Consider the following 24693-nt stretch of genomic DNA (forward strand, 5'->3'; position numbering starts at 1 on the left):
AATGACTATTAACTTATAGTTTCCGCTCCTCCGATTTTCTTCATCCTGCTTAGTTATTGAAAACAATGTAAGTAAACTAAAACTAAAGAGCGCAGGATTTTTTGCATTTAGTATTTCCACGAAAAAGTAAATCGCCAAGTGATACTTCTTAGAAGAGTTACAAAATCTTGTTGCGCAGTCTTATTCATTTTCGTTCTTGTTGGTTGGTTAACTGGATTAGTGTGTTGGTTAACTGGCCAGGGTTGCCATTTGGCCGTCTTCACGGCCAAACTCCAGAAATTTGGCCGTTTGAAAATCGGCCTGGCCGCGAAAAAATCGTTTGGCCGTAAGGCAGATATTTGGCCGAATTTGGCCGAATTTACATAAATCCACAAAAGGCATTGCTGGTTTCAGGTTATCAATAGATTTGTGGACGATTGTGTAGTCATAAATATGTCTCCGAAAAATTGGTACGTCATAAACTAATCTTGACTGAGTTGGCAAAGAATTATGCTGCAATCGCAATGCTTTAGCAACATAACCGGTTTTGAAACCACTGATAAGCACATAGATAACAGTGTTTTAAACATGCAATTTACGAATTTATTTCCGGCTATATAGTCGTTTTTATAGAAATCATCAAACTTATAACGTGATTTGGCCGAATTTTGGCCGTAAGAGAAAAAAAATTGGCTGTCAAGTGTTTTGACCATCTGGCAGCCCTGTAACTGGCATTGACACCAAAACCCAGAAGACAACTGCTGTCGCCTGTGACCGGTCATGGCTCGAGAGTAAGTTATAACAGTTCGTATTTATGTTGTGTCCTTTTGGTGGTGATGCGTCTGACCTTTTTAAAATATCAAATGTACTGCAGAAAGGGCTACTCTTTTAGCCTACCCTGTTACCAGATCGAAAAAAAATCTTGTTTGCACTTTTGCGATAATTTACTGATAATCCACTTAATATTAATGAGCTAATGCATTAACATACTCAACAGTGCAGTTTTGTGGTTGTTATTCTAAATCTTCAACTGGTGTAGCTGATAAGATGGTCATTACATTATCAAGCTGAACTGCTGAGAGCTAATTGGTGGAACTAGGGTTCAACCCGATTGTGGAATTAATAGAGACGTTGGTTTTAAGATGGAACCGAGTCATTAAAAATACCACGACTAGGACTCCTTTAGTTACTGTATATACAGCATAAGGTCAGCGATTTAGGTAACATTGAATTGATAGCAAGCATACTACTCGATTTATTTTAAACAAGAAGGAGTCGTTTGAGTTGAACAAAAATATTTTCACTGGGTCAGAGTTGAGTAATTGTTGCGCTCTGTGATCCTGGTAGAAACAGTTGTCCTGTCTGTAACTTAAACACTATTGTTGCATATACATTACATATGTTACTTTTGCTTGTTTACATTCCAGACTTACGACCAGAGAAAAGAATGAAGAATTCAACAAACTGCTTGGCACATTGAGCGAGTCGCAATTCATCGAATTTATTCGCAAGGCAGGTTTGCCTGAAACTCACCTTCAGCAACGCAAGAGAAATAGAAGTGACAATTACACAATTCTTGAAAGTTGGGTTATGATATATGGTGGGTGTACACTACACTTACATATATATTCAACAAATCCTTTATTTCCATGTGCAATAGCTTATTCAACTTATCTGTATTTTGTAAAGGTATATTTTCAATTTAAATGCTTGTATGTTGATCTGGAAAATTGTATTGAACCGTTTTTCATTTGTATAAATTATGTAATTTCAAATTACACCATTAGTGATTGGTTTTGAAATGCAAAACTATCTTTTTTGACACCCAAACAATTTTATAACTTGCAAGTTAATTCATTACAAGTACGGAATATTCATCATTTTTTCTCTCTCCCTTGCAATTGCATGAGATTAAATTGGATCAAATTACTTCTTTATTGACACAATGTTTTGATTTGCTACAGGATGTGTTGATAGGAGTACAATTAAACTTCTAACCCAAATTAGACAAGAAGTTTTTCAACCTGTTAGGAATTTGGATATTGACAATAGGCTACATGAAAAGCTTTTGAAAGGTATTGGGCACAAAATATTTTATAGTTTTTGTTATTAGCTAAAACCTTAAATGAATGTACCAAAGCTAATATGCTGCTATGCATTATGTGCAAACATTTTGAACATGACTACGTCCATCATCAGTGCAATTTGAGAATGAGTTGCAACCAAGAGAGGAGGTAGGCAGGCAACTGAACAGGGAAAACATAACAACACACCAGAACCACATCACATGACAGTAGCTACTCCAGGAGGTCTCCGCACTGATGTCATCGCAGCATATTAGCTTTGGCTTTCTTGTTTAAATTAATAAATTCCAAGTTTTTTGCACCAATGTGTATATATGTTTTTGCTTATGGAATTCCATTACATTGGCCAGCAATTGTTTTCCAAGTTTACAATAACTTTTGTTTGTATGTTGTGTCTGGTGCATGATAAGAATGTGCAGGACTGAATCCAAAGAGTTTGATAGTAGTTAAATGTACTCTTCCGAATACACATATTGACTGTGAATCCTGCAATCATTGTGCTAAGATCAAATTTAACCGAACAGTGCTTAGAATCACATAGTTTCACTTGAAAATTTAAAACTGGCGTTGACTATGTAAAATTTTGGAAAAGCCAGAGCTAAGATGCTTATAATGGTAGAGCAAACATTGCCGCTTGTGTATACGCCCTGTTGCAACTCAGTTACCTTACCGCACTGATAATAAAACACAGCAGTGTTCAAAACATTTGCCCTACTCTGACTAGCATATTAGCTCTGGATTTCACAGGAATTTATGTATAAAATTAGTATTGTATCAAGCAAACTGACTAAAGTTTTCTATATTTGTACATGTCCAGTATTTAGGCGAGTGTGGAAGAGATTTAATTTTTTACAGGTCGGGAACAAGCTTGGCTGTTGTATCCTGTTATCCAGCGTTATTATCAAAATAACACCTGGTTGGCTATAGCTCGTGACAATCTGGCACTAGAGGGCTATGTGATCAATCAATGTCAACGGGACTATGATGATCAACAAGAACAATGCTATCAGATGCTAAAGTGTTGGATACAGAAAAGTGGTCTTGGTAAAAATTGTGGTAATGTTTTTGGGAGACCACTGTGATTTAGAGAAATGTATAAATGTGCCTATATGTGCAGAAGCAACAACCTTAAGTTTTACTTTCAAAGGAAAATCATGCAATAAATAGTAGTTTTGTAGCATATGAATAGTGGATAGCATTAACCAGTGTAGTATTTTTAATCCCTAAACAGCAGACTTTTAAATACAACTTTTTTTTTGTATTTTGGTGCTATTAGTGACTCCAGTTGAAATTGCAAAAGAATTGAAGAAGCTTGATATCACGGTTCCGGAGGCATACCTCCGTGGAGCTCAAACTCCAGTTGAATGTAAGTTCAGGCATTTGAGGACTTTAATTTGTGTTAATTCTATTCTGGAACTTAAGCAAACTCAAAATAAGCATATACTGTTCCTTGCTGACATGGAAAATAAAGATCCCTTGGTCACAGAACTGCACAGGCTGATTTTTGGAGTCATTCGCGTTCCTTTCAGGAAATAAGTAATATTTTTTCTCAAGCCATTTTTACTCTCGGTTACAGTGCATCGCTGTTAGCAAATGCGCCATAGGTCGGTCAACCCCGCATTCGGCGATTCTATTAATTAATAAAGATCAATTTGTTGCAGGAGAATGGTGGAATGATCAAAATTTCAATCCAAATGCTGGGGGCTTCATTTATTCTTGATGAAGTGAAACCACATGTGAAATATTTTAGGCCTTTCTTTGTATTGGAGTGGTATGCAAAGTCTTGTGTTGATTTATTAGTCAAATGGCATTTAATGCTGAATCAAGTTCAATCGTATTGTTTTGTATTTTTTTTTCATCAACCAAACATCCAAACCCATAGCGTCTAGGGTGTCTTTTGCTTTTAGATATTTTTAATCACTTCTTCATATAGTATGTGTCTTTTCTACTATTTTTTCTAAACATTTAAAAAAAATCACTATTAAAATGTTGCTGTCTTTGACGTCGTATCGCTGTTGGTTTAACTCCTCTGGAATAGATTCCTTGTTTAATTTCAACATATGCTAACTGTGCTCTTATAATTTATTCTTATAAGCGTAACTATCCCTTCACCTCTTCTCCTTAGCCTGTCTTGGATCAGAAACTTCATTTTTCAAGTTAAGGTAATTCGCATTCGGCCACTTGTGCTATTTTCTATGTGTTTTACTTATGAACCACAGCGCTTGGAATCAGTGTGGTTGGGGTTTCTCCACGAAAATGGGATTTTTCGAAGCAAAACCAAGAATTTAGCGCCCGAATAACTACATTACGTTAGAATTATGTCGCTTTAAAAATTCAAACGGTGCTTTCGCTTTTTTACCTGGAGCACGCAAATTTTTTACGTTATTCAATATTGGCAGGCATAGGCGCCTAGTTTTCATTTTTCCAGTGGGGCGGCTATATTATGACGTCATAATTTGTTACTATGACGTCACTAAGTATCGAAAAACTGTGTTTGAATTTCAATGTATGAGGCGTATTAACCAAAAGGGCGGCGTTAACGATAAACACACGAGATCGGTCTACGACACGACCAATAAGAACCTGTTGGCATATCATACTGCGAGACTGACGTTGCAACAACCGATGTCAGTTACGCAAGCGAAACTAGGTCAACATGTTTTGTGCGCGTCGTGCAAGAAACACATTGTTTTTAGGTCTTTTTATTTTCGAACGTTACGAATACGACGAGTTAAATGGTGCGGACAGACGCGCGTAATAGCCACTCGTTTTCTTTTTTGAAAAACCTGGGGGGGCTAGCCCCCCGGACTAGGCGCCTATGTTGGCAGGTATTCTCAGGTTCGTAAATTTACGATTTTTCCTCTACGACTTGTCCGGAAAAATGTAGGCTACTTGGCGAGACTTATTATTTTTTCTTGTCCCATGGCTAGGTCTTAGTCACCGAACTGAATCACTAATCTTATGCAACTATAAATGACGTATAGCATTTTGGATAATTGTAAAGCAACAGCCACAGTGAAAAAGATGCTGTAACAAAGTTCCTACATTTAGGGTCATTTTTCTTGACTTATCACCATTCAGAGCGCCCCTGACAAACAAATAGTGCGCTTCCCTTCCTGGTTTACAACAACATTCAACCATAAACAATTGACAAATCCATATGAATACAAGTAAAAATTTTGCCTCGTATCGGAAGCTCATTGACATATGAGTTCTAGTTATCTCATTTGAGATCTTCTATACTGTTGCGAAAACTAGTCAGAAGATTTTATTGCTTGCTCGCGCACAATGTTACGCATATTTAAAACACTTAAGGCCTACAAAGCTTGGCGAAAAGCTGTTCTCGTTAAAGTCCTTGACGTTCCACACAAAAAAACGATTGATTTTTCATGAAAACACTTTTTCTGAGACAAGAGAAAAAATATTGAACAGATGTTTGGACTTCTTCTTAGGATGGAGGTTAGTTGGGTTATTGGATCTGCACTTGTTCCACCTCCTCAAATAGAAGCTGAAAAAAAACACGTCATATATTTAAATGACGTTGCTGTTTAGCGAAACAAATTTTTCTTGATTCCTTGGAAAAACACATTTTCCGATTTTCGTTTCTAACTTTGGAAAAACAAGTTTTCATTAAGGCCGCATCTCTCAATTAAATCCTAAAAATTGAGTTTTAGAAGTCATTTGTTATTGTGCACCTGTTACAGTTTCTCTTGTTTGCCAAAAACAATCGCCGGGTCTGATGACTCATGAAGGGGGCTACTATTGCTGAACAGAAAAAAAATTGATTGCAGCTGCATTAAGACAGCACATTGGGGGGTTTTGCAAAGGCTAACTGCTAAATTGTCAGTCCTAGGGGGTGTACAAATAGCCCCGGTGGGGCCCCAAGACAATTACAAGACATCTAATTCTTCATGAATTGTGTAGAGGAGGGTTGGTGGCTTCACTTAATCGCAAATGGAGGTAACTTTCTGTGATTCATTTTTTCACAAAACAAACCTACACTTTTTTCTGCTTTTTTGACCAAAATAATGGCCAACAGAGGGTCAAAATGCCCCCGGGGGAGCAGTTTAAGTAGTTATTTTGATTATAAATTTGGCCACAATTCCTTGCCAAGGGTCCGCACTAACAGAAAATCACAAATTGAACATACATTCTGTGATTCATTTTTTCACAAAATCAACCTCAATATTTGGGTAGTTTTTCAGCTACATGTACAACAGCACCCTCTACCAATTTACTGCCTGACTAATAGCCCTGAAAAACAAACTAAAACTGCCCCAAACACGCTGAAAATCGCCCTGGCAACAGCCTGTTCATCTGCGCTCATTCAACCAAAACACTGGCGCCCATGCATGACCCATTGCATTGTTACACATAATTTTACTCTGTTACGCAGGACAGAGTTCGAGAAGGGCAATTCCCAACCGGGAAAGTCTTTTCCATAGAAATACAGAGATGCGGCCTTAAATGTTATCAGTAGGAACACGTGGAAATTGTTGTGGTCGTTTAAATAGATGCACAGTGCCCACAATTAGTTTTCAGAAGCACGGTGCCCACAATTGGTTTTCATATGCACAGTGCCCACAATGGTTTTTTTAGAGAAAGTATACCCATAATGGTGTGGTAAAGGAACGCACTGAAACGTGACTTTTGAATAAAATTGAAACACTTACGTATACATTTTCCAAATGGCACAGCGAGTGTCCCTGGAGATACACATAGGCTTCGGGCAAGACCGTCCAGTACATAACCATCTTTGCAACCGACAGTAAAAGGCGAGTTAATGGGGAATAACGTAATTTCCGGCGGAACGAAGAAACCGTTCTCTGGGGGCGTTGGGGAACAACTAGCAGGTGGTGGTGGTGGTGACGGTGGTACAGAACCTAAAACAGCAAGTCGTACTAAAATAGTCAACTGACTTTTGTAACCTTTTTAGGACGCATATTGATATTTCTATGAAAATAAGTTTTGGTGCTGGGAAATGCCCACCGTGTAGAAATGCCCACCAAGCAAAGCAGTGATGCATTTAACTTTAATTTATGGTTGAATGAGCGCACATGTGCGTTCTGTTGTCATGGCGAATTTTAGGGTGTTTGGGGCAGTTTTTGTGGGCTCAGTTTGTAGAGTGTAGGGCGTGGTTAGCCCAGGGTCGTGAGTTTAAACTTCACCGGGAGCTTGATTTTTCAGATCTCGCTCCGATTTGTCGGAAAAAGGGGCTGATCCAGCATGCAGCCGTTTCGCACCGGTTCTATAGAACCGTCTCACGAAATTTATGAGATCAGCGAACCGGTTAGCATTACGTGGGACTGTCAATGGATTTTGTAACAGAACCAAATGAAAAATATGCAATGCCTAGGCTGCGAAGCCTGTGAACCTTGTGTTTCCACATTCAAGGTCATTTTTCTTGACTTATCACCATTCAGAGCGCCCCTGACAAACAAATAGTGCGCGTCCCTTCCTGGTTTACATCAACACTCAACCATAAAAAATTGACAAATCCATATGAATACAAGTAAAACTTCTGTCTCGTATCGGAAGCTCATCGACATATGATTCTAGTTGTCTCATTTGAGACCTTCTGTACTGTTGCGAAAACTATTTAGAAGATTTTATTGCTTGCTCGCGCACAATGTTACGCACATTTAAAACATTTTAGGCCTACAAAGCTTGGCGAAAAGCTGTTTTCGTTAAAGTCCTTGACGTTTCACACAAAAAACGATTGATTTTTCATGAAACACTTTTTCTGAGACAAGAGAGAAAATATATTGAACAGATGTTAGGATTTCTTCTTTGGATGGAGGTTAGTTGGGTTATTGGATCTGCAGTTGTTCCACCTCCTCAAATAGAAGCTACAAAAAACACGTCATATATTTAAATAAGACAATGACTTTGCTGTTCAGCGAAACAATTTTTTCTTGATTCTTTGAAAAATCACGTTTTCCTATTTTCGTTTTTAACTTTGGAAAAACAACTTTTCATTAAATGTGATCTGTAGCAATACGTGGAAATCGTTGTGGCCGTTTGAATATAATGGGGAAATAATAATCTATGAGCTGCAATGCTTTACTGTCGTGCTGACTATTCAGTATAGATATTGCTAGTTTGGTGGCTTTTGTATTTCACTTTCGTCTGAGTGTAAAAAAAATATTGTTTAAAATCGCGTTGTTCAAAAACAAGACCATACATAAGTGTTATTATTTTAAAATAATTCTAACATTTTTGTCTAACGTTCTCGCATACCACCTAGGTACCTTCTGCGTACCTTTAGTGGTTCGCGTACCATCGGTTGGGAACCACTGCCGTAGATAGAGTAGCTTAAAGAGATGAAAGTTTTTTCTCTGCTTTGTGCAGATTACTTACGAACGCATGTCGGTGGGTCGACAACAAAATTGGTGGATGAAGTGCACATATTGATCGTCGGACCGACCAGATTGTAACCGTCATCACATTCGTACTCAAAAACGATACTGATAGGGTACTCCGTCTGGGCTCTCGGCTTCACGTATCCATTGACTGGATTGACCGGAACGCATACGGTTGGGGCAGGGGGCTGAATAACTGAAATTCGGGGTCAAGGTTCAAAGACGAGCTTCGCTACCCAGCCAGAAGGAAACATGAACTTATGCAGTGGTGGGATTCAGCCGGTTCGCACCGGTGCTATGGAACCGTCTCACGAAATTTTATGAGATCAGCGAACCGGTTAGCATTACTGGTTACTGTCAATGGATTTTTGTAACAGAACCGGCTGAAAAATATGACTTTTGTGATTGAACCGGCTGACAAAAAATTTAAATCCCACCACTGAACTTATGTGTTTGGAGTTGAAACAGCAAAACCACTCACTAATTATTGCATTTTTTTCTTCCAACAGGTCGTCGGCATTATGTTTTTCGGGTATCTCGCTCTAATTGGAAAAGTATGTTTGACCCAGGTTGGCTACGATACCACTGTAAGTTATTGTAACCTCTGTACTCCCTTTATATCCCCAGGTAGAGATATCAGAAAAGGTTGTATTGGTTTTCAGATGTACAGTGCTCACAATTGGTTTTCAGATGCACAATGCCTGCAACTGGTTTTCAGATGCACAATGCCTACAATTGGTTTTCAGATGCACAATGCCTACAATTGGTTTTCAGATGCACAATGCCTACAATTAGTTTTTAGATGCACAATGCCTTCAATTGGTTTTCAGATGCACAATGCCTACAATTAGTTTTTAGATGCACAATGCCTGCAATTGGTTTTCAGATGCACAATGCCTACAATTGGTTTTCAGATGCACAATGCCTACAATTGGTTTTCAGATGCACAATGCCTACAATTGGTTTTCAGATGTACAATGCCTACAATTAGTTTTCAGATGCACAATGCCTGCAATAGGTTTTCAGATGCACAATGCCCGCAATTGGTTTTCAGATGCACAATGCCTGCAATTGGTTTTCAGATGCACAATGCCTGCAATTGGTTGTCAGATGCACAATGCCCACAATTGGTTTTCATATGCACAGTGCCCACAATGGGATTTTTCGAGAAAGTATACCGACAATGGTGTGATAAAGGAAGGCAGTGAAACGAGTCTTTTGGGTAAAATTGAAACACTTACGTATACATTTTCCAAATGGCACAGCGAGTGTCCCTGTAGATACACATATGCTTCGGGCAAGACCGTCCAGCACATAACCGTCTTTGCAACCGACCGTAAAAGGCGAGTTAATGGGAAATGACGTAATTTCCGGCGGAACGAAGAAACCGTTTTCTGGGGGCGTTGGGGAACAACTAGCAGGTGGTGGTGGTGGTGACGGCGGTACAGAACCTAAAACAGCAAGTCGTACTAAAATAGTCAACTGACTTTTGTAACCTTTTTATTCAATCATGTTTAACAGTTTACGCTCTTACTGTTCATTACAACGCCAAGGAGTCGAATACCCTAACCCAAACAGTTGGTTTAACAAAATAAATAAAAAATGCCGCAAAACTACCCATGTTGTCGGACGTGTTGACCTACCTTCGCAAACTGGCAGCGCGCCCTGTACGACTCCGTTAAGCCCGCACACCTGTGACCCCACAGTTACGAAAACAAATCCCAAGTCGCATTCAAATACGATGAGATCCCCAGTTTGCCAGAGGGTCTTTCCAGGCGGAAAGATTTGCGCATTGGCAGGCACTTGCACGTTGGTGCAAGTTTGTGGTGGTGGTGCCACTGTTGTGGTTGCGTCTGGTGGAGGAGGTGAGGCAGCTGCGTGAGAGTTATACATAGTAATAGGGCGAATGTGCACGCCGCTTACAAGTTCATTTTGCGAAAAATTTGACAGACAAAATATCGGTTCTAAATATTTTCAAGATTAGATACTGTGTCATAATATTGCAAAGCTGCAGACAGGGTGTGTACACGCACTGTTTCGACCTGTAAGGTCTCATCAGTGCAACTGTGTGATTGGTAATGTCTTAAAATTTAACCTGAATTTAGAAATTTCGGACAAAAAATGCATAGCAGATAGTAACAGAGTAGTAATAACAAAACTAATCATCAAAATGAATGACAATTTTTTTCCATACGTTCACAAACAGGCAGGTCGCCCAGAATTGCTCCGTTAGCTCCACAGATTTGAGAGCTGCTCCCTCTAAACTCGTACCCCGGGTTGCACTGGAAGTTTATCAATTCCCCTATTTGCCAAACCGCTTGGCCCACTGGCACAGTTCTGCCCATAGCAGGAGCCTGGATGTTGGTGCAGGTAACTGGTGGCCTGTTTTCTAAAAGGTGTAATGTTGTTTATTCAAAAAGGAATTTAACGCAAAGCACGAATTCGTTTGACCAAAACTGATCTCCTGCCAAAATTGAACGCACTTTTTCTTCTCCGACGTTACGTCAGTCAGACAGCGAAACTTCATCAGGGTATAACACCGCAATTCAAACGTTTAACCACACAACATTCAACGGCATAAAATAAAAAAGAACACGCTATCACCGCTTGTGAAATATGTCTTAATATTTGCTATGTTTTGCTTGTGCATGGACATCATTGGCATCGCTGAAAAACAACGATGTTTTGAACAACCAGAAATTCAGGTTTAATATGGATGTTCGACCATAATTAAATTTTAAATTTTTGTTCAATTTGGTAAATCCGCATGTGGCATGGGGTTGGTCGATTACTGCCAATATTGCTTATAGACGCCATTACCGTTGTCGGTGTATAAATAGACGACTTACCAACGCAAACGGTGTCATGTGATGAGAATAATCCATTTGAAAGGCAAACAGCACCTCCTGAACCTTGTCTAGTGTATCCAGAGTTACATTGGAATGTCACAGCTTCGTTTACGTTCCATGAAGTCTTACCAACAGGAAGAGAGAAACCGTTAGGTGGCGTTGTAGGGTTCGTACACATCACAGACGGAGGCAAAATGGCTGGAAAAAAGATGGTGTAGTAGAACCAATTGCACTTGGTATGTGTAACACCTGAGGTATTTAATACCGTACTAAAAAATCTTACCAACAGTTTAAAAATTATAGCTTTTTATAATGGTCAGATATTTTGTCTAATAGACGACTTACCACCAACACAAACGGTGTCATGTGATGAAAATAATCCGTTTGAAAGGCAAACAGCACCTCCTGAACCTTGTCTAGTGTATCCAGAGTTACATTGGAATGTCACAGCTTCGTTTACGTTCCATGAAGTCTTGCCAACAGGAAGAGAGAAACCGTTAGGTGGCGTTGTAGGGTTCGTACACATCACAGTCGCTGGAAAAAATATGGTGAAGTGGCGGGTTATTGGCGGCATTGGTCAAGCGCCCGACCCGTGAACAAAGAAAAGAAAACCTGATCGGGATTCGCGTCCAGGATATCCTGGGTTCCAACCCCGGTGTGGTCCAAAAAAAATGATAAAGTAGAACCAATTGCACATGGTATGTTTCCCATTCGACTTTTTTAATAACGCATTTAAAAAACCTTACCAACAGTTTAAAAATTATTGCTTAAACGAAAGTCATATATTTTGACCAAGTAGACCAGGGTTTCCCAAAATTTTTTGGCCTCTAACCCCTATTTGTGATCTTGCTTTTTCACAGACCCCCTATCTTATGCCATCAATTGTTTCGACCAATCGTCTCAACCTTGACCAGTATTTTGTCTTGCGTTTAAAAATGTTTTCAATATTCTATTTTCATTTAAAGTTAGAGACTTTGCACCTAATTCCACTTAACAGTTTAATCACACAATTAAGCTCCACCGTAATTTCACTTTACTTCACCCCTCAGACTCCAAACAAACTTTCACTTTTCAAACTCAATTACACTTCACGAAATTCTTGTACGCGAGAAGAACGGCTAATACGGCAACTCTACAGGCGATAAGTCTAAATTATTACACCATAGACGTGGTATAAGACGTAATTGGAACCAACTTTTGAATATTAAATAGGTCAAAAACCATTAAAGATTGCGAAAACTAACTAATCAATGCGACAATTTTATGTGACTGTGTACGTACTGTTTGCAATACATCAGTTTGATTTTGTTGCAATATCGTCAAGGGACCCACTGTGCAACCTTCACGGAACACCAGTTATGAAACCCCTGAAGTAGACGACTTACCACCAACACAAACGGTGTCATGTGATGAGAAAAATCCGTTTGAAAGGCAAACAGCACCTCCTGAACCTTGTCTAGTGTATCCAGAGTTACATTGGAATGTCACAGCTTCGTTTACGTTCCATGAAGTCTTGCCAACAGGAAGAGAGAAACCGTTAGGTGGCGTTGTAGGGTTTGTACACATCACAGACGGAGGCAAAATGGCTGGAAAAAAGATTGTGAAGTGGAACCAATTGCACTTGGTATGTGTAACACCTGAGGTATTTAATACCGTACTAAAAAATCTCTTACCAACAGTTTAAAAATTATAGCTTTTATAATGGTCAGATATTTTGTCTAAAAGACGACTTACCAACGCAAACGGTGTCATGTGATGAGAATAATCCGTTTGAAAGGCAAACAGCACCTCCTGAACCTTGTCTAGTGTATTCAGACGTACATTGGAATGTCACAGCTTCGTTGACGTTCCATGAAGTCTTGCCAACAGGAAGAGAGAAACCGTTAGGTGGCGTTGTAGGGTTTGTACAGGTCACTGTTGGACCAACCGCATCTGTCACAGTAAAACGAAATGCATGAAATGATTGCTTACTGATACATCCTTGCAGCACTGGATTAAATCGACGCAGCCTTTTGATCAGGCTGTGACACGGTCGTGGCGCCTACCGATATTTCAATATCACTGCGGTACTTACCACAAACAGCAAGAGCTCCACTGAACCTCCCGTCCTCGTTACATCGTACAGTTGAAGGCCCTCTCAACACGTAACCGGCCAAGCACCCAATCTGCAACGTTTGTCCGGGAAGAAACAGTCTTTGTGAGCCGGTGTTAAATCCGTTTACTGGGAGTACCGGGTTGCTGCAAGTGACGGGTGCAACTGGTTGATCTCCTCCGAATGGCACTGAGAAGGGATTTGTAAGCTTTAACATTGTGAAACGAATTTCCAAGTTTGGTAATTACGGTGACGATTTTTCCTATTAAATGCTATTGATTGCTGCTTTCAGTTTTTAGACTTTGGGCGGCATTGTATTCAAAATGTACTGCTCTTCTGGTATAAACGTCGTAAAATACAGTACGTTTATGCCAGAAGAGCAGTACATTTTTAATTGCAATATGCCTGGCAGCAACAGGAATTTGACATTGTATTAATTTAATTTGATAAAGAAAACTAAAACATCGATGCATCAAGTCAGTTACTTACGGAGACAGTAGGGAAACGGACTCGAATAATCCCCGCTTGCCAGACACGTTAGTACAGCATCCCCGAACAGAGTAATGCCCGTGTTACAAGAAAACGTCACCGTATCGCCAGGTGCGCGCCGTGCAAGTGGATCCTTGTCAACGGAAATACCCGTGGAGATAACTGGTGGCGGGCACACCAGAGGTGCTGCGAAATGTACAAATTAATTAAACGTCGTTAAAAAAACACTCTGCATGAAATCGAATTCGCCCCTGCAATAGTCCTGCCCATAAGTTCAATTGTTTTTATGTTTCTGCTTCGATATTATCGGTATTTTCATACATACCACCGCAGACTGGAGGTGGGTTGCTGTAGCGTCCGTCCCTTTGACACACTGACTGGCTGCTCCCACTTATGGGGAATCCCGGGTTGCATGTATACGTCACTCTATCCCCGAATCTCCACTCCGTTCTCTGTTCGTTTATTACTCCGTTTACTGGAGCTACAGGAGGTGGACAGATTGCCCGCGGAAGCACCGGAATCGCTGCGTAGCATTGAAAGGGTTGACGCTTATTGATCGTGCGGTTTGTAGTCATGAGCCTGACTAATCAGAAGGGGACGATAAAATTTTAACAATATATAAAAAAGTGGAGTCTATAATATATGATTTCAGTGAGCTGCAGACAGATAGACGTTTGGTCCGCAAAGTCGTCTAAGAGTGACACCAAGCTGCACTGAGACCTTATAGGTCGAAACAGCGGCCATCTGTCTTCAGTTACTGAAAACTGTTATAGTGTGCCAGAGTAAAATTACTGTAGTTTACTGCTGCAATATTTTTGACATACTGACCACTTATAGACCAGAGATTGACACAGAGTATTGTATAAATTGAGTGAAATGAAGCCCATAGTATGCTTAGTTTGTTGTAAAATGGGTGCTAAACATATGTCAATTAAACTGGAGCCATCAGACTGTGTATGCGGTTTGTGACTTACGAGGATTTACGAGGTTAGTGACTTACGAGGATTTACGAGGTTTGTGACTAACGAGGATTATATTTGTCACGATACCTTTAATACTTAAATTTTTTCTCGCAGAGCAGTATTGTCCCAAAACATTCGAGACGATATTGTTTTTTTTATCGTTGTTGACAATCTAATTTATCGTTACTCGCTAATAATACTGTACCTTCGCATATGGTATTGTGTGAAGTAAAAACCCCATTCGCCAGGCAGGTTGAGCTTCCTACACCTCGAATGTTATACCCAGAGGCACACTGGAATGTCACAACACCACCCACGTTCCAAGAGGTTACACCAATAGGCAATGTAACGGCATTGGTTGGAATTCTTGGGTTAGCACACAGCACCGCCACCGGTGGCCTTGCGGTCGCCCGAGCTAAAATCGGTACAGACTTTGTTAAAATTTATGCGTGTTTTTATAATCAAAGAATCTTCGCCAACGATCGTGTGAGGACATTTTTATATTCAAGATTCTGTTTTGGTTGGAAGGTCTCTTGGATTCCATCAATGATAGTGTTACAAAATCGTGTGACTTGACTGACAAACAAGCAATCAAACTTACGGATGCAGGTAGGAATCGATGAGGAGAAAGTCCCGGATGCTGTACATTGGGCTGTTCTCACTCCACTCAACACAAAGTTCCCGGCACAGGAAAAAGCGATGCGTTCTCCAGCCGACCAAACTGTTTTCCCCGGCGGCAGAGCCCTCAGGTTGGCAACCGCTGGCAGGGCGCAAGTGGCTCTTACCGGTACCTCTACGGGCCAGGCTGCGAACAGAGCGTTTACGTATTACACCTGGGGCGTTGTAGGTGAAGTTGGGAGTGTTTATTCGGTGTATGCGACACATAAGCACGTTCATCCATTCTCCTACCTCTGGTATAGCATGGATCACTGACGTTTAACAGTCAGATAACAATTAAGTCACGTTTTAAAGGTTTTTTTTTAAAGTAAAAGTCGGGTGAGAATAAAAATACTGGCCCGTACTGTTATTAACATTGCCATGTTTGAAAAACATTTCGGTAAGAACTTATGCCATCATCAGTTTGGTGAGTTTTTTTTATTTCACTTCAGGCACAAACATTACCTTGCAAATAACTGAATGTAGTCGGTAGCATTCAAATTGCATTATGGGAACAAGCTTGTCCAGATAACGTTTGGAAAAACGAAACGTGCAATTGTAATTGAATAGAAAATTTAATCGCCCTTTTTTGCCTAAATTTGCTTCCGCCTCCGCCCGCCGAAACGCGAAGCATGAACTTTCTGTATTATTTGTGAATAAATTTAACTGCGGGCAAATTTATTTTGGTCAACTTCCAAACATTAAACACAGTTATTAACTTTAAAACTAGAACGAAAGTTAGTAAAAGCGCAAGAATGTTATCATCCTATGCGTAAAATCGACTCGACGGTAAATCTATTTCAAATCAACTCTTTCTGTCTATCACTCTAATCAATTTTAATGTAAACGTGTCGCGTGAAACACTCGATATAGTTCTGACGTCGGTAACCCACAGGGCATATGACCATAATTTTGCCCGTTACATCGTGGTCGTGCCTACAACCAAGTTTTCGTATTATCTCCGACCGGATCTGTATGTTTGAGAAAGCAAGTGGGCGTTCTCGTGCGGATTGCCGCAGGTCAGGTTGCCTTTTCCAGCGGAATTTGCTCATACCGAGACTGATCCTAAGCACGCGCTGGTACGCAATTTTCCGTAATTTAGTAAAAAGTGTTGTACGATGCTGCGTTTAGGGTTGAAACTAAAACAAAATTCTTGCCATAACGATTCAATTTGCCAAGGAAAAAACAACTTTTGGCGTTCCGGCTTACTTTTGGTTGTACTGAAACATGTTTTTTGATTTCGAAAGTTTGCAGGCAACCAATTACGTTGAAACGGAAGATGCAGGACGGAAATCCATGCTTTTTGAAGCTTACCATAGAGTATAAAACAAATTCTTCCGACACTTTCATGTCGTTATACATGTGACGTTATTGCTACATTAAACCTAAATCACTTAACACCTGTTTTCACTACTTAACGCCTATGTAATTATTGCTGCCACTTGACCATTCCGGACGATTTTGTTTCTTACCTACACACGTTCGTCTGTAAAGGAAATACCCAGGATTGCAGATGCACGCCAACCGACCGTATATGGCGCAAGTCGAATATGTTGGGCATTGGATTCGGGCGCAATCGGAAGCTAGAGCGCTTTGGATGTTCGAACGATCTGCAAAATAAAATTAAAAAAAATTCGAAAGTATAGAAGGTGTGACATTCAGACGGTGCAAAACCGGTTTGTGCCAAAATTGGACAGGTTTGATTGGTTGACACGTGAAAGAAAACAAACATATTTCAAAGTCTTTCAGTTGAAATTCGGTTTAGATAGTGAGTGTGTGCGTCGTTGTTTAACAACTCGACAAAACCAAACATATTCAACAATATATAGGCGAGTTCCCGGCATTTCTTCAAGAGTGAATTAGAAGTTTGGGGCGATCACCTTCGACGTCCAAACCAATCCGCTACATACAATGAACAGACAATAAGTTCCAACTTACCGATGCATCCTTCGGGTGTTTTGAAGTAGCCAACTGTGCACGCGCAAATGGTCTCTGTATTGTAGGAGATGCATCGCGTATTCGCGCCCGGGCAATTGGCATTGCAGAATATCGCGAACCTCCCGACTGGTACAACCGGTTGCACTGGAGCCACGGTGACTACCCGAGGTTCCGTAGTTTGTCCCATGCCACCCATCAGTATATTACGAAAAGCTGAATGTAAAGCAACGAAGATCGTTAATGCTCCTTATTTCAATCTGTTTAAAGGCGTTTTGATGATGCCATCGAAATTGGAACCGCAATTAAAATCCGGAAACAGTTTACTTGTATTGCGTATATCCGGCGTGTTATTGAACCGAAATGCGGTGCTGTCTGTTTTAATCCAGGCCGGTCGTACAGAGAAGGGAAAAACACACAACGATTGGGTTGCAATTATCCTTGTACAATATTACACTTACAAATACACCTTGGCCAGACCGCTTGAATGCCGACAGGACGCCAGAAGAAGCCATGGCATCTCAAAGAACCAGCGCCAACGTTGCGAAATCCCTGGTTGCAGGTAATGTTTAGTATTTGGCCGACGGGGTAAGTGTAAAGGTTGACTTGGGTTGGTAGTGTGTACGTTGCGTGGGGTATGATGCGTGGACGAGGACAGAATGCTGTAACATACAAGGTTGTGGGTTATACGTTAGAAGAAGGGATTTTTGATTTGATTCTCTCCAGATGCATAGATTTAATAAATTTGTCAATTGGTTGTCAATCCATATTTAGTAGTGGTTTATTTTCGATTTGCATACAGTAATTATAATTCGTTACTCAGTGGAAGAAAAGACAGAGAGTCTTACTTCGTGTTTGCCCATAAGCGATGGTGGCAATACTTGTCAATGCCAAAAAGCCTAACAACAATTTCATTTTGCCCTGCTGTAAACTGCCTGCAAAGCAAATAACTTCAGAACAAAGCTGTTACATCGCAACGCCTTCTAGCAACTGATGTATACCCTCTTTCTTGATTCACGCAATTTTGTGGTCATTGCAAAACTCCCTAATATCGCGGTTACGAATATGTTCTCACAGTACAATAGTGTGATCACCTCATGTGCCCGATACACTTTAACTGTTCTAAATCCCTCTGCTAAATAGTTACATTGTAGGACGTGGTGTGGCGACCAACAGTCAATGGCGCGATTTCTGGCCGTGTTTCGTTTATTAACGCGGGAGCAGCGCCTTAAGCCAGCACGGTACACCGCTTGTTCGGAGACTTTCGTGCAAAATGTTCTCTTTTGTTGCCAAGTGCAGCCTGAGGGCAATCCACCTCGCACCATATTTAGAACATCAAAATCATAAGCAGTGACCTTTAGCGCACGGATGAAAATTGAAATTGGACACTTGAATGCGATAATGTGCGATACGTTTACAAAATATTGACCACGTATTTCGTATGGGAGTATAACAAAATTTTCGGCGATAAACGATTTTAAAGTATAACCTTAAATCGCATTACAATTGTACGGCACCTGAGACGGTATTGTACATTTTAGACGTGTAACCAATGTGCACTTACACCGTTAGGGAATCGTTTCGTCGTTTTGTTGTCGCAAACCAATGTTTTCGCTTAACCGCTCATCCCCTATTGATATCAATACATATTTGTCCATTTGGTCCTTTCGTTTCGCCAGGCTTTACACAACAAGTTTACATTGCATAGGACATTAATTTGGTTTTGCGCATTTACAGGTTCGTAAAATGAAAACAGGACATCAGTATTTTTAATTGAAAACCAAAAAGAGAAATGGAATTTACTATTAAATAAAGGGAACATAAACCTCATTCAAAGGGACCTAAATAATAAACTTACCACAAAGCAGAATTACCTCAGCAACGTCAAAGTACATCAAGAGGTAGTACTGTACATTTTATTCATCTTAGACCACTCCTCCGCGAAACGTGAGAACTTATTTTAAACTTCCGTGGTCGGTTTCCCACCAAAACGAGTCTCGATTTTGTAAAGCGTGATGGCAACGCCCGAGCATTATTCTGGCACGTTTTTCAAAATCACGATGTGACAAAAAAAATGAGCGTGTACTTTTCACGTGTGTTGCCGATAGACACAAACACTTACACGCAAATAGCAACGAGCTGTGGTTCTTGTGCGTTACGTGTACTCCACGACACTGAAACTAAAGGTCGTGTTTAGCGGTTTAAACCCGGCCACACACTTTAAGGCATGCTGTAGTTGTGTAAAAGTTGTGTTTTGTCACCTTGAGATCTGTGCACTGTGCCAAGATAAAGATTTGTTTTGAGAAAAAGATCATGCACCTGCGAAAAAAGACATATCGTAATTGATGGTTATATGCAGCAGTAAATGTCGTTACAGCTGCGAAATCAGCTTGTTTCTATTTTAGTAACTGTTAATCTAGCGTAAGTAGTAAGTAGTTCATACTATATAACCCAATGGTTCCCAAATTTTTATGTTTCGTGTTCCCCTTTATAGTAATGCTCATTTATCTGGGGAACCCCTGATCATCCATAAAAGAAGACAAACTAAAAACAAGCCAATAAAACATATTTAAAGAGCTCCCTAAATTATACACGAAGGAGGGCATAGACATTAAGAAACCCTGATATGAATGACAGCGTTATTGGTCTCAAAAAGAAGCTGTTTTTAACGTAATTAAACTGATAGAAACAAAAATGTTTCAGATTGATAGGGGAGACAGATTTATTACAGAGAATAGAATATTCGATTTCGCCTTCATTCACAGACCTCAGTTTCTTGTTCAAATTGACTTTTAAGACAATTCCCAATCGAGGGCTGGATTCTGCCACAACTAGGGAACCTCATTATAAAACAAATCAATTCAATTTCCCGCCTAATTGGTTCGGTTGATTGTTTATTTTTACATGACCCGTGACGATTCAAGGTCTATGCCATTGTCACGGCCAGATTTGAGCCAAAGATAAACCACGTGTTCGTATTTGATCAAAATGATACATAGCGTTTTGCCTGTAGGCCGAGGTAGTAAAACTATTGATTTAGCTCGTAAAAGTTTTACTATTTTATTAAAATATATGCATTAAACTCTTTATGTGTTGTTTCTTTGGTTTAACGGAATATATTTGTCTTGAGTAAGAAAGCTGACTAATTTTAGCTGGAGAAAATAAACGTTTCCATGCTGCTTTAAGCTAAATTTAATCTAAATTTAAAGAATAAACAACAAATAATGGGTTTTCATCACGTTTTTCTCGCCCCGCTTCGGCCTTACCTGTCTTGGGGGCAAGTGCTTGTCATTTTATTCTAAACAAACTAAGATAACCAATGCTGTACAAATTCAAAATTAAAGAAAAACGACTTGGATTTTAAATGGTTGCTTTGATGCAAATCAACCACACGCAATAGCGTGGCTGACTTTGTTGGAAAAACTTTTTGCCTGGCACCGTGATCTACTCGCAAAACGCTCTGTTACCAAATGATTGTAAAGCACGGATGCGCGTACATCAGAATGCAGGTAGTATTTTATTGTGGACAGGAAGGGTAAAAAAAAAAAAGAAAATTTTATTCACTTAGTACAAAAATTCAAACGCGGAACATCAGGACTATTTGTGTAAATTTTGCTTTCTATTTTTATGATACTGCTTAACTTAAAAACAGCTTCGTGTTGGAGTTTTTCATAATCTTGAATAAAAATCGCTTTTCCCACAATCACCAATCCCCACAAATAAAATCATGCGTATATATCAATGGACCTTTTAGTAATACATAGTATGGTATCCTTTCAGATGGAAACGCAGTTACCCCAAAAGAAGACGGTAGCGGTAACGACAAATTGATATAAATGGAAACCATTGTTTAACATTTATTAATTAAAGCCTTCTTTCATTAGTTTGACAAGCCGTGATATTGCGCTGTTACTCGGTACAGTGACCGTCTAATTTTGAGCAACGTATGGACAATTTTGGCTTATTCGCACTGCGATTGTGACGTCACTTACGGTTTGCAGGTGGCCATGTCGAGGGCCAGCTTGTCGGGAGTGACGCAGATGTTCTTTGGTGGTCCATCTACTTCGTAACCTTCGTTGCATTCGACCACGAATAAAACACCGGGCTTGAACTCGGTTTTGCCACGTGGCAAGATGTAGCCGTTTGCTGGTGGAGGAGGTTTGCATTTCTGGTCTTTGCATAAAATTTAATGCACCGTTGGTTATTGGAAGAAGATGGTTGTAATTTGCATGATTGCAAGCGTGTGCAAATATACGATTTGAATGCTCTAAACCAGTATTTCTCAACCGGTAATATACGTACCACTAGTGGTACGCGACGGCATTTCAGATGGTACGCGAGCGCCTTTTCGTAATTAGTGGTTATAGTTCGAATTTATAAAATCGTAAGTGATCTCACAATGTTCATTACTTCATCTCCTAGGTTACTTTGTAACACCCAAAAAACGTGTCGAAATTGTTTTACCTCCAAGTGGTACGCACCCACAAATAGGTTGGGAATCACTGCACTAAACACAGGAATTTATGTATAAAATTAGTATTGTATCAAGCAAACTGACTAAAGTTTTCTATATTTGTACATGTCCAGTATTTAGGCGAGTGTGGAAGAGATTTAATTTTTTACAGGTCGGGAACAAGCTTGGCTGTTGTATCCTGTTATCCAGCGTTATTATCAAAATAACACCTGGTTGGCTATAGCTCGTGACAATCTGGCACTAGAGGGCTATGTGATCAATCAGTGTCAACGGGACTATGATGATCAACAAGAACAATGCTATCAGATGCTAAAGTGTTGGATACAGAAAAGTGGCCTTGGTAAAAATTGTGGTAATGTTTTTGGGAGACCACTGTGATTTAGAGAAATGTATAAATGTGCCTATATGTGCTGAAGCAACAACCTCAAGTTTTACTTTCAAAGGAAAATCATGCAATAAATAGTAGTTTTGTAGCATTTGAATAGTGGATAGCGTTAACCAGTGTAGTATTTTTAATCCCTAAACAGCAGACTTTTTTACAACTTTTTTTTGTATTTTGGTGCTATTAGTGACTCCAGTTAAAATTGCAAAAGAATTGAAGAAGCTTGATATCACGGTTCCTGAGCCATACCTCAGAGGAGCTCAAACTCCAGTTGAATGTAAGTTCAGGCATATGAGGACTTTAATTTGTGTTAATTCTATTCTGGAACTTAAGCAAACTCAAAATAAGCATGTACTGTTCCTTGCTGACATGGAAAATAAAGATCCCTTGGTCACAGAACTGCACAGGCTGATTTTTGGAGTCATTCGCGTTCCTTTCAGGAAATAAGTAATATTTTTTCTCAAGCCATTTCTACTCTGGGTTACAGTGCATCGCTGTTAGCAAATGCGCCATAGGTCGGTCAACCCCGCATTCGGTGATTCTATTAATTAATAAAGATCAATTTGTTGCAGGAGAATGGTGGAATGATCAAAATTTCAATCCAAATGGTGGGGCTTCATTTATTCTTGATGAAGTGAAACCACATGTGAAATATTTTAGGCCTTTCTTTGTATTGGAGTTATATGCAAAGTCTTGTGTTGATTTATTAGTCAAATGGCATTTAATGCTGAATCAAGTTCAATCGTTTTTTTTTGTACTTTTTTTCATCAACCAAACATCCAAACCCATAGCGTCTAGGGTGTCTTTTGCTTTTAGATATTTTTAATCACTTCTTCATATAGTTTGTGTCTTTTCTACTATTTTTTCTAAACATTTTAAAAAAATCACTATTAAAATGTTGCTGTCTTTGACGTCGTATCGCTGTTGGTTTTACTCCACTTGCATATATATCTTGTTTAATTTCAACATGTGCGAACTGTGTTCTTATAATTTGCTCCTTAGCCTGTCTTGGATCAGAAACTTCATTTTTCAAGTTAAGGTAATTCGCATTCGGTCACTTGTGCTATTTTCAATGTGTTCTACGCTTGGAATCACAGTGTCGTTGGGGTTTCTCCACGAAAATGGGATTTTTCGAATCAAAACCAAGAATTTAGCGCCCGAATAACTACATTCTGTTAGAAATTATGTCGCTTTAAAAATGCAAACGGTACTTTCGCATTTTTACATGGAGCACGCAGATTTATCACGTTATTCAATATTGGCAGGTATTTTCAGGTTCGTAAATTTACGATTTTTCCTCTACGACTTGTCCGGAAAAATTAACTTTGCGAGATTATTTTTCCTTGTACCACGTGCTAGGTCTTATAGTCACCGAACTGAATCACTAATCTTATGCAACTATAAATGACGTATAGCATTTTGGATAATTGTAAAGCAACAGTCAAAGTGAAAAAGATGCTGTAACAAAGTTCCTACAATTAAGGTCATTTTTCTTGACTTACCACTATTCAGAGCGCCCCTGACAAACAAATAGTGCGCTTCCCTTCCTGGTTTACAACAACATTCAACCATAAACAATTGACAAATCCTTATAAATACAAGTAAAACTTCTGTCTCGTATCGGAAGCTCATTGACATACGAGTTCTAGTTATCTCATTTGAGATCTTCTATACTGTTGCGAAAACTATTTAGAAGATTTTATTGCTTGCTCGCGCACAATGTCACGCATATTTAAAACACTTTAGGCCTACAAAGCTTGGCGAAAAGCTGTTCTCGTTAAAGTCCTTGACGTTCCACACAAAAAACGATTGATTTTTCATGAAAACACTTTTTCTGAGACAAGAGAGAAAATATTGAACAGATGTTAGGACTTCTTCTTTGGATGGAGGTTAGTTGGGTTATTGGATCTGCAGTTGTTTCACCTCCTCAAATAGAAGCTACAAAAAACACGTCATATATTTAAGTGATGTTGCTGTTTAGCGAAACAATTTTTTCTTGATTCCTTGGAAAAACACATTTTCCGATTTTCGTTTTTAACTTTGGAAAAACAAGTTTTCATTAAATGTTATCAGTAGGAAAGCGTGGAAATTGTTGTGGTCGTTTGAATAGATACACAGTGCCCACAATTAGTTTTCAGATGCACGGTGCTCACAATTGGTTTTCATATGCACAGTGCCCACAATGGTTTTTTTTTTAGAGAAAGTATACCCACAATGGTGAGGTAAAGGAACGCACTGAAACGTGACTTTTGAATAAAATTGAAACACTTACGTATACATTTTCCAAATGGCACAGCGAGTGTCCCTGTAGATACTCATAGGCTTCGGGCAAGACCGTCCAGTACATAGCCATCTTTGCAACCGACCATAAAAGGCGAGTTAATGGGGAATGACGTAATTTCCGGCGGAACGAAGAAACCGTTTTCTG

The 24693-nt window shown here is 39.6% G+C and overlaps 2 protein-coding genes across 5 annotated transcripts; one reads left to right on the forward strand and one right to left on the reverse strand.

Annotated features, from left to right (window-relative positions):
• Window positions 1-61: 61 nt before the first annotated feature.
• On the forward strand, window positions 62-23848 carry LOC145901503 (uncharacterized). 2 transcript variants are annotated; one of them, XR_014402530.1, is made up of 8 exons: window positions 62-229; window positions 705-770; window positions 1407-1579; window positions 1944-2054; window positions 2919-3107; window positions 3340-3429; window positions 3725-4225; window positions 23305-23848. XR_014402530.1 is itself a non-coding variant. In XM_082989202.1 (7 exons), coding segments are annotated over exons 2-7 (576 nt in total). In that variant the 5' UTR covers window positions 62-229; window positions 705-759; the 3' UTR covers window positions 3727-4301. The 2 variants fall into 2 exon arrangements, 1 of the variants encoding a protein (XP_082845328.1); XM_082989202.1 differs by lacking the exon at window positions 23305-23848 and having other exon boundaries at window positions 3725-4301.
• LOC145901502 (CUB and sushi domain-containing protein 1-like) lies at window positions 7579-18340 on the reverse strand. 3 transcript variants are annotated; one of them, XM_082989200.1, is made up of 18 exons: window positions 18258-18340; window positions 17871-18071; window positions 17413-17625; window positions 16947-17084; window positions 15419-15622; window positions 15023-15232; window positions 14181-14378; window positions 13856-14041; window positions 13349-13555; window positions 13009-13206; window positions 12660-12860; window positions 11623-11808; window positions 11275-11472; window positions 10620-10814; window positions 10069-10299; window positions 9667-9876; window positions 8424-8621; window positions 7579-7912 (listed from the first exon to the last, which is right to left on the reverse strand). In XM_082989200.1, exons 1-18 carry the CDS (start codon window positions 18322-18324, stop codon window positions 7902-7904), a joined length of 3252 nt encoding a protein of 1083 aa, XP_082845326.1. In that variant the 5' UTR covers window positions 18325-18340; the 3' UTR covers window positions 7579-7901. The 3 variants fall into 3 exon arrangements, with proteins under 3 accessions (XP_082845326.1, XP_082845325.1, XP_082845327.1); XM_082989199.1 differs by having other exon boundaries at window positions 11620-11808; XM_082989201.1 differs by lacking the exons at window positions 11275-11472; window positions 11623-11808; window positions 12660-12860.
• Window positions 23849-24693: the final 845 nt, after the last annotated feature.

This window comes from Ascidia mentula, chromosome 5, assembly GCF_947561715.1.
Source record: "Ascidia mentula chromosome 5, kaAscMent1.1, whole genome shotgun sequence".
Taxonomy (NCBI): domain Eukaryota; kingdom Metazoa; phylum Chordata; class Ascidiacea; order Phlebobranchia; family Ascidiidae; genus Ascidia; species Ascidia mentula.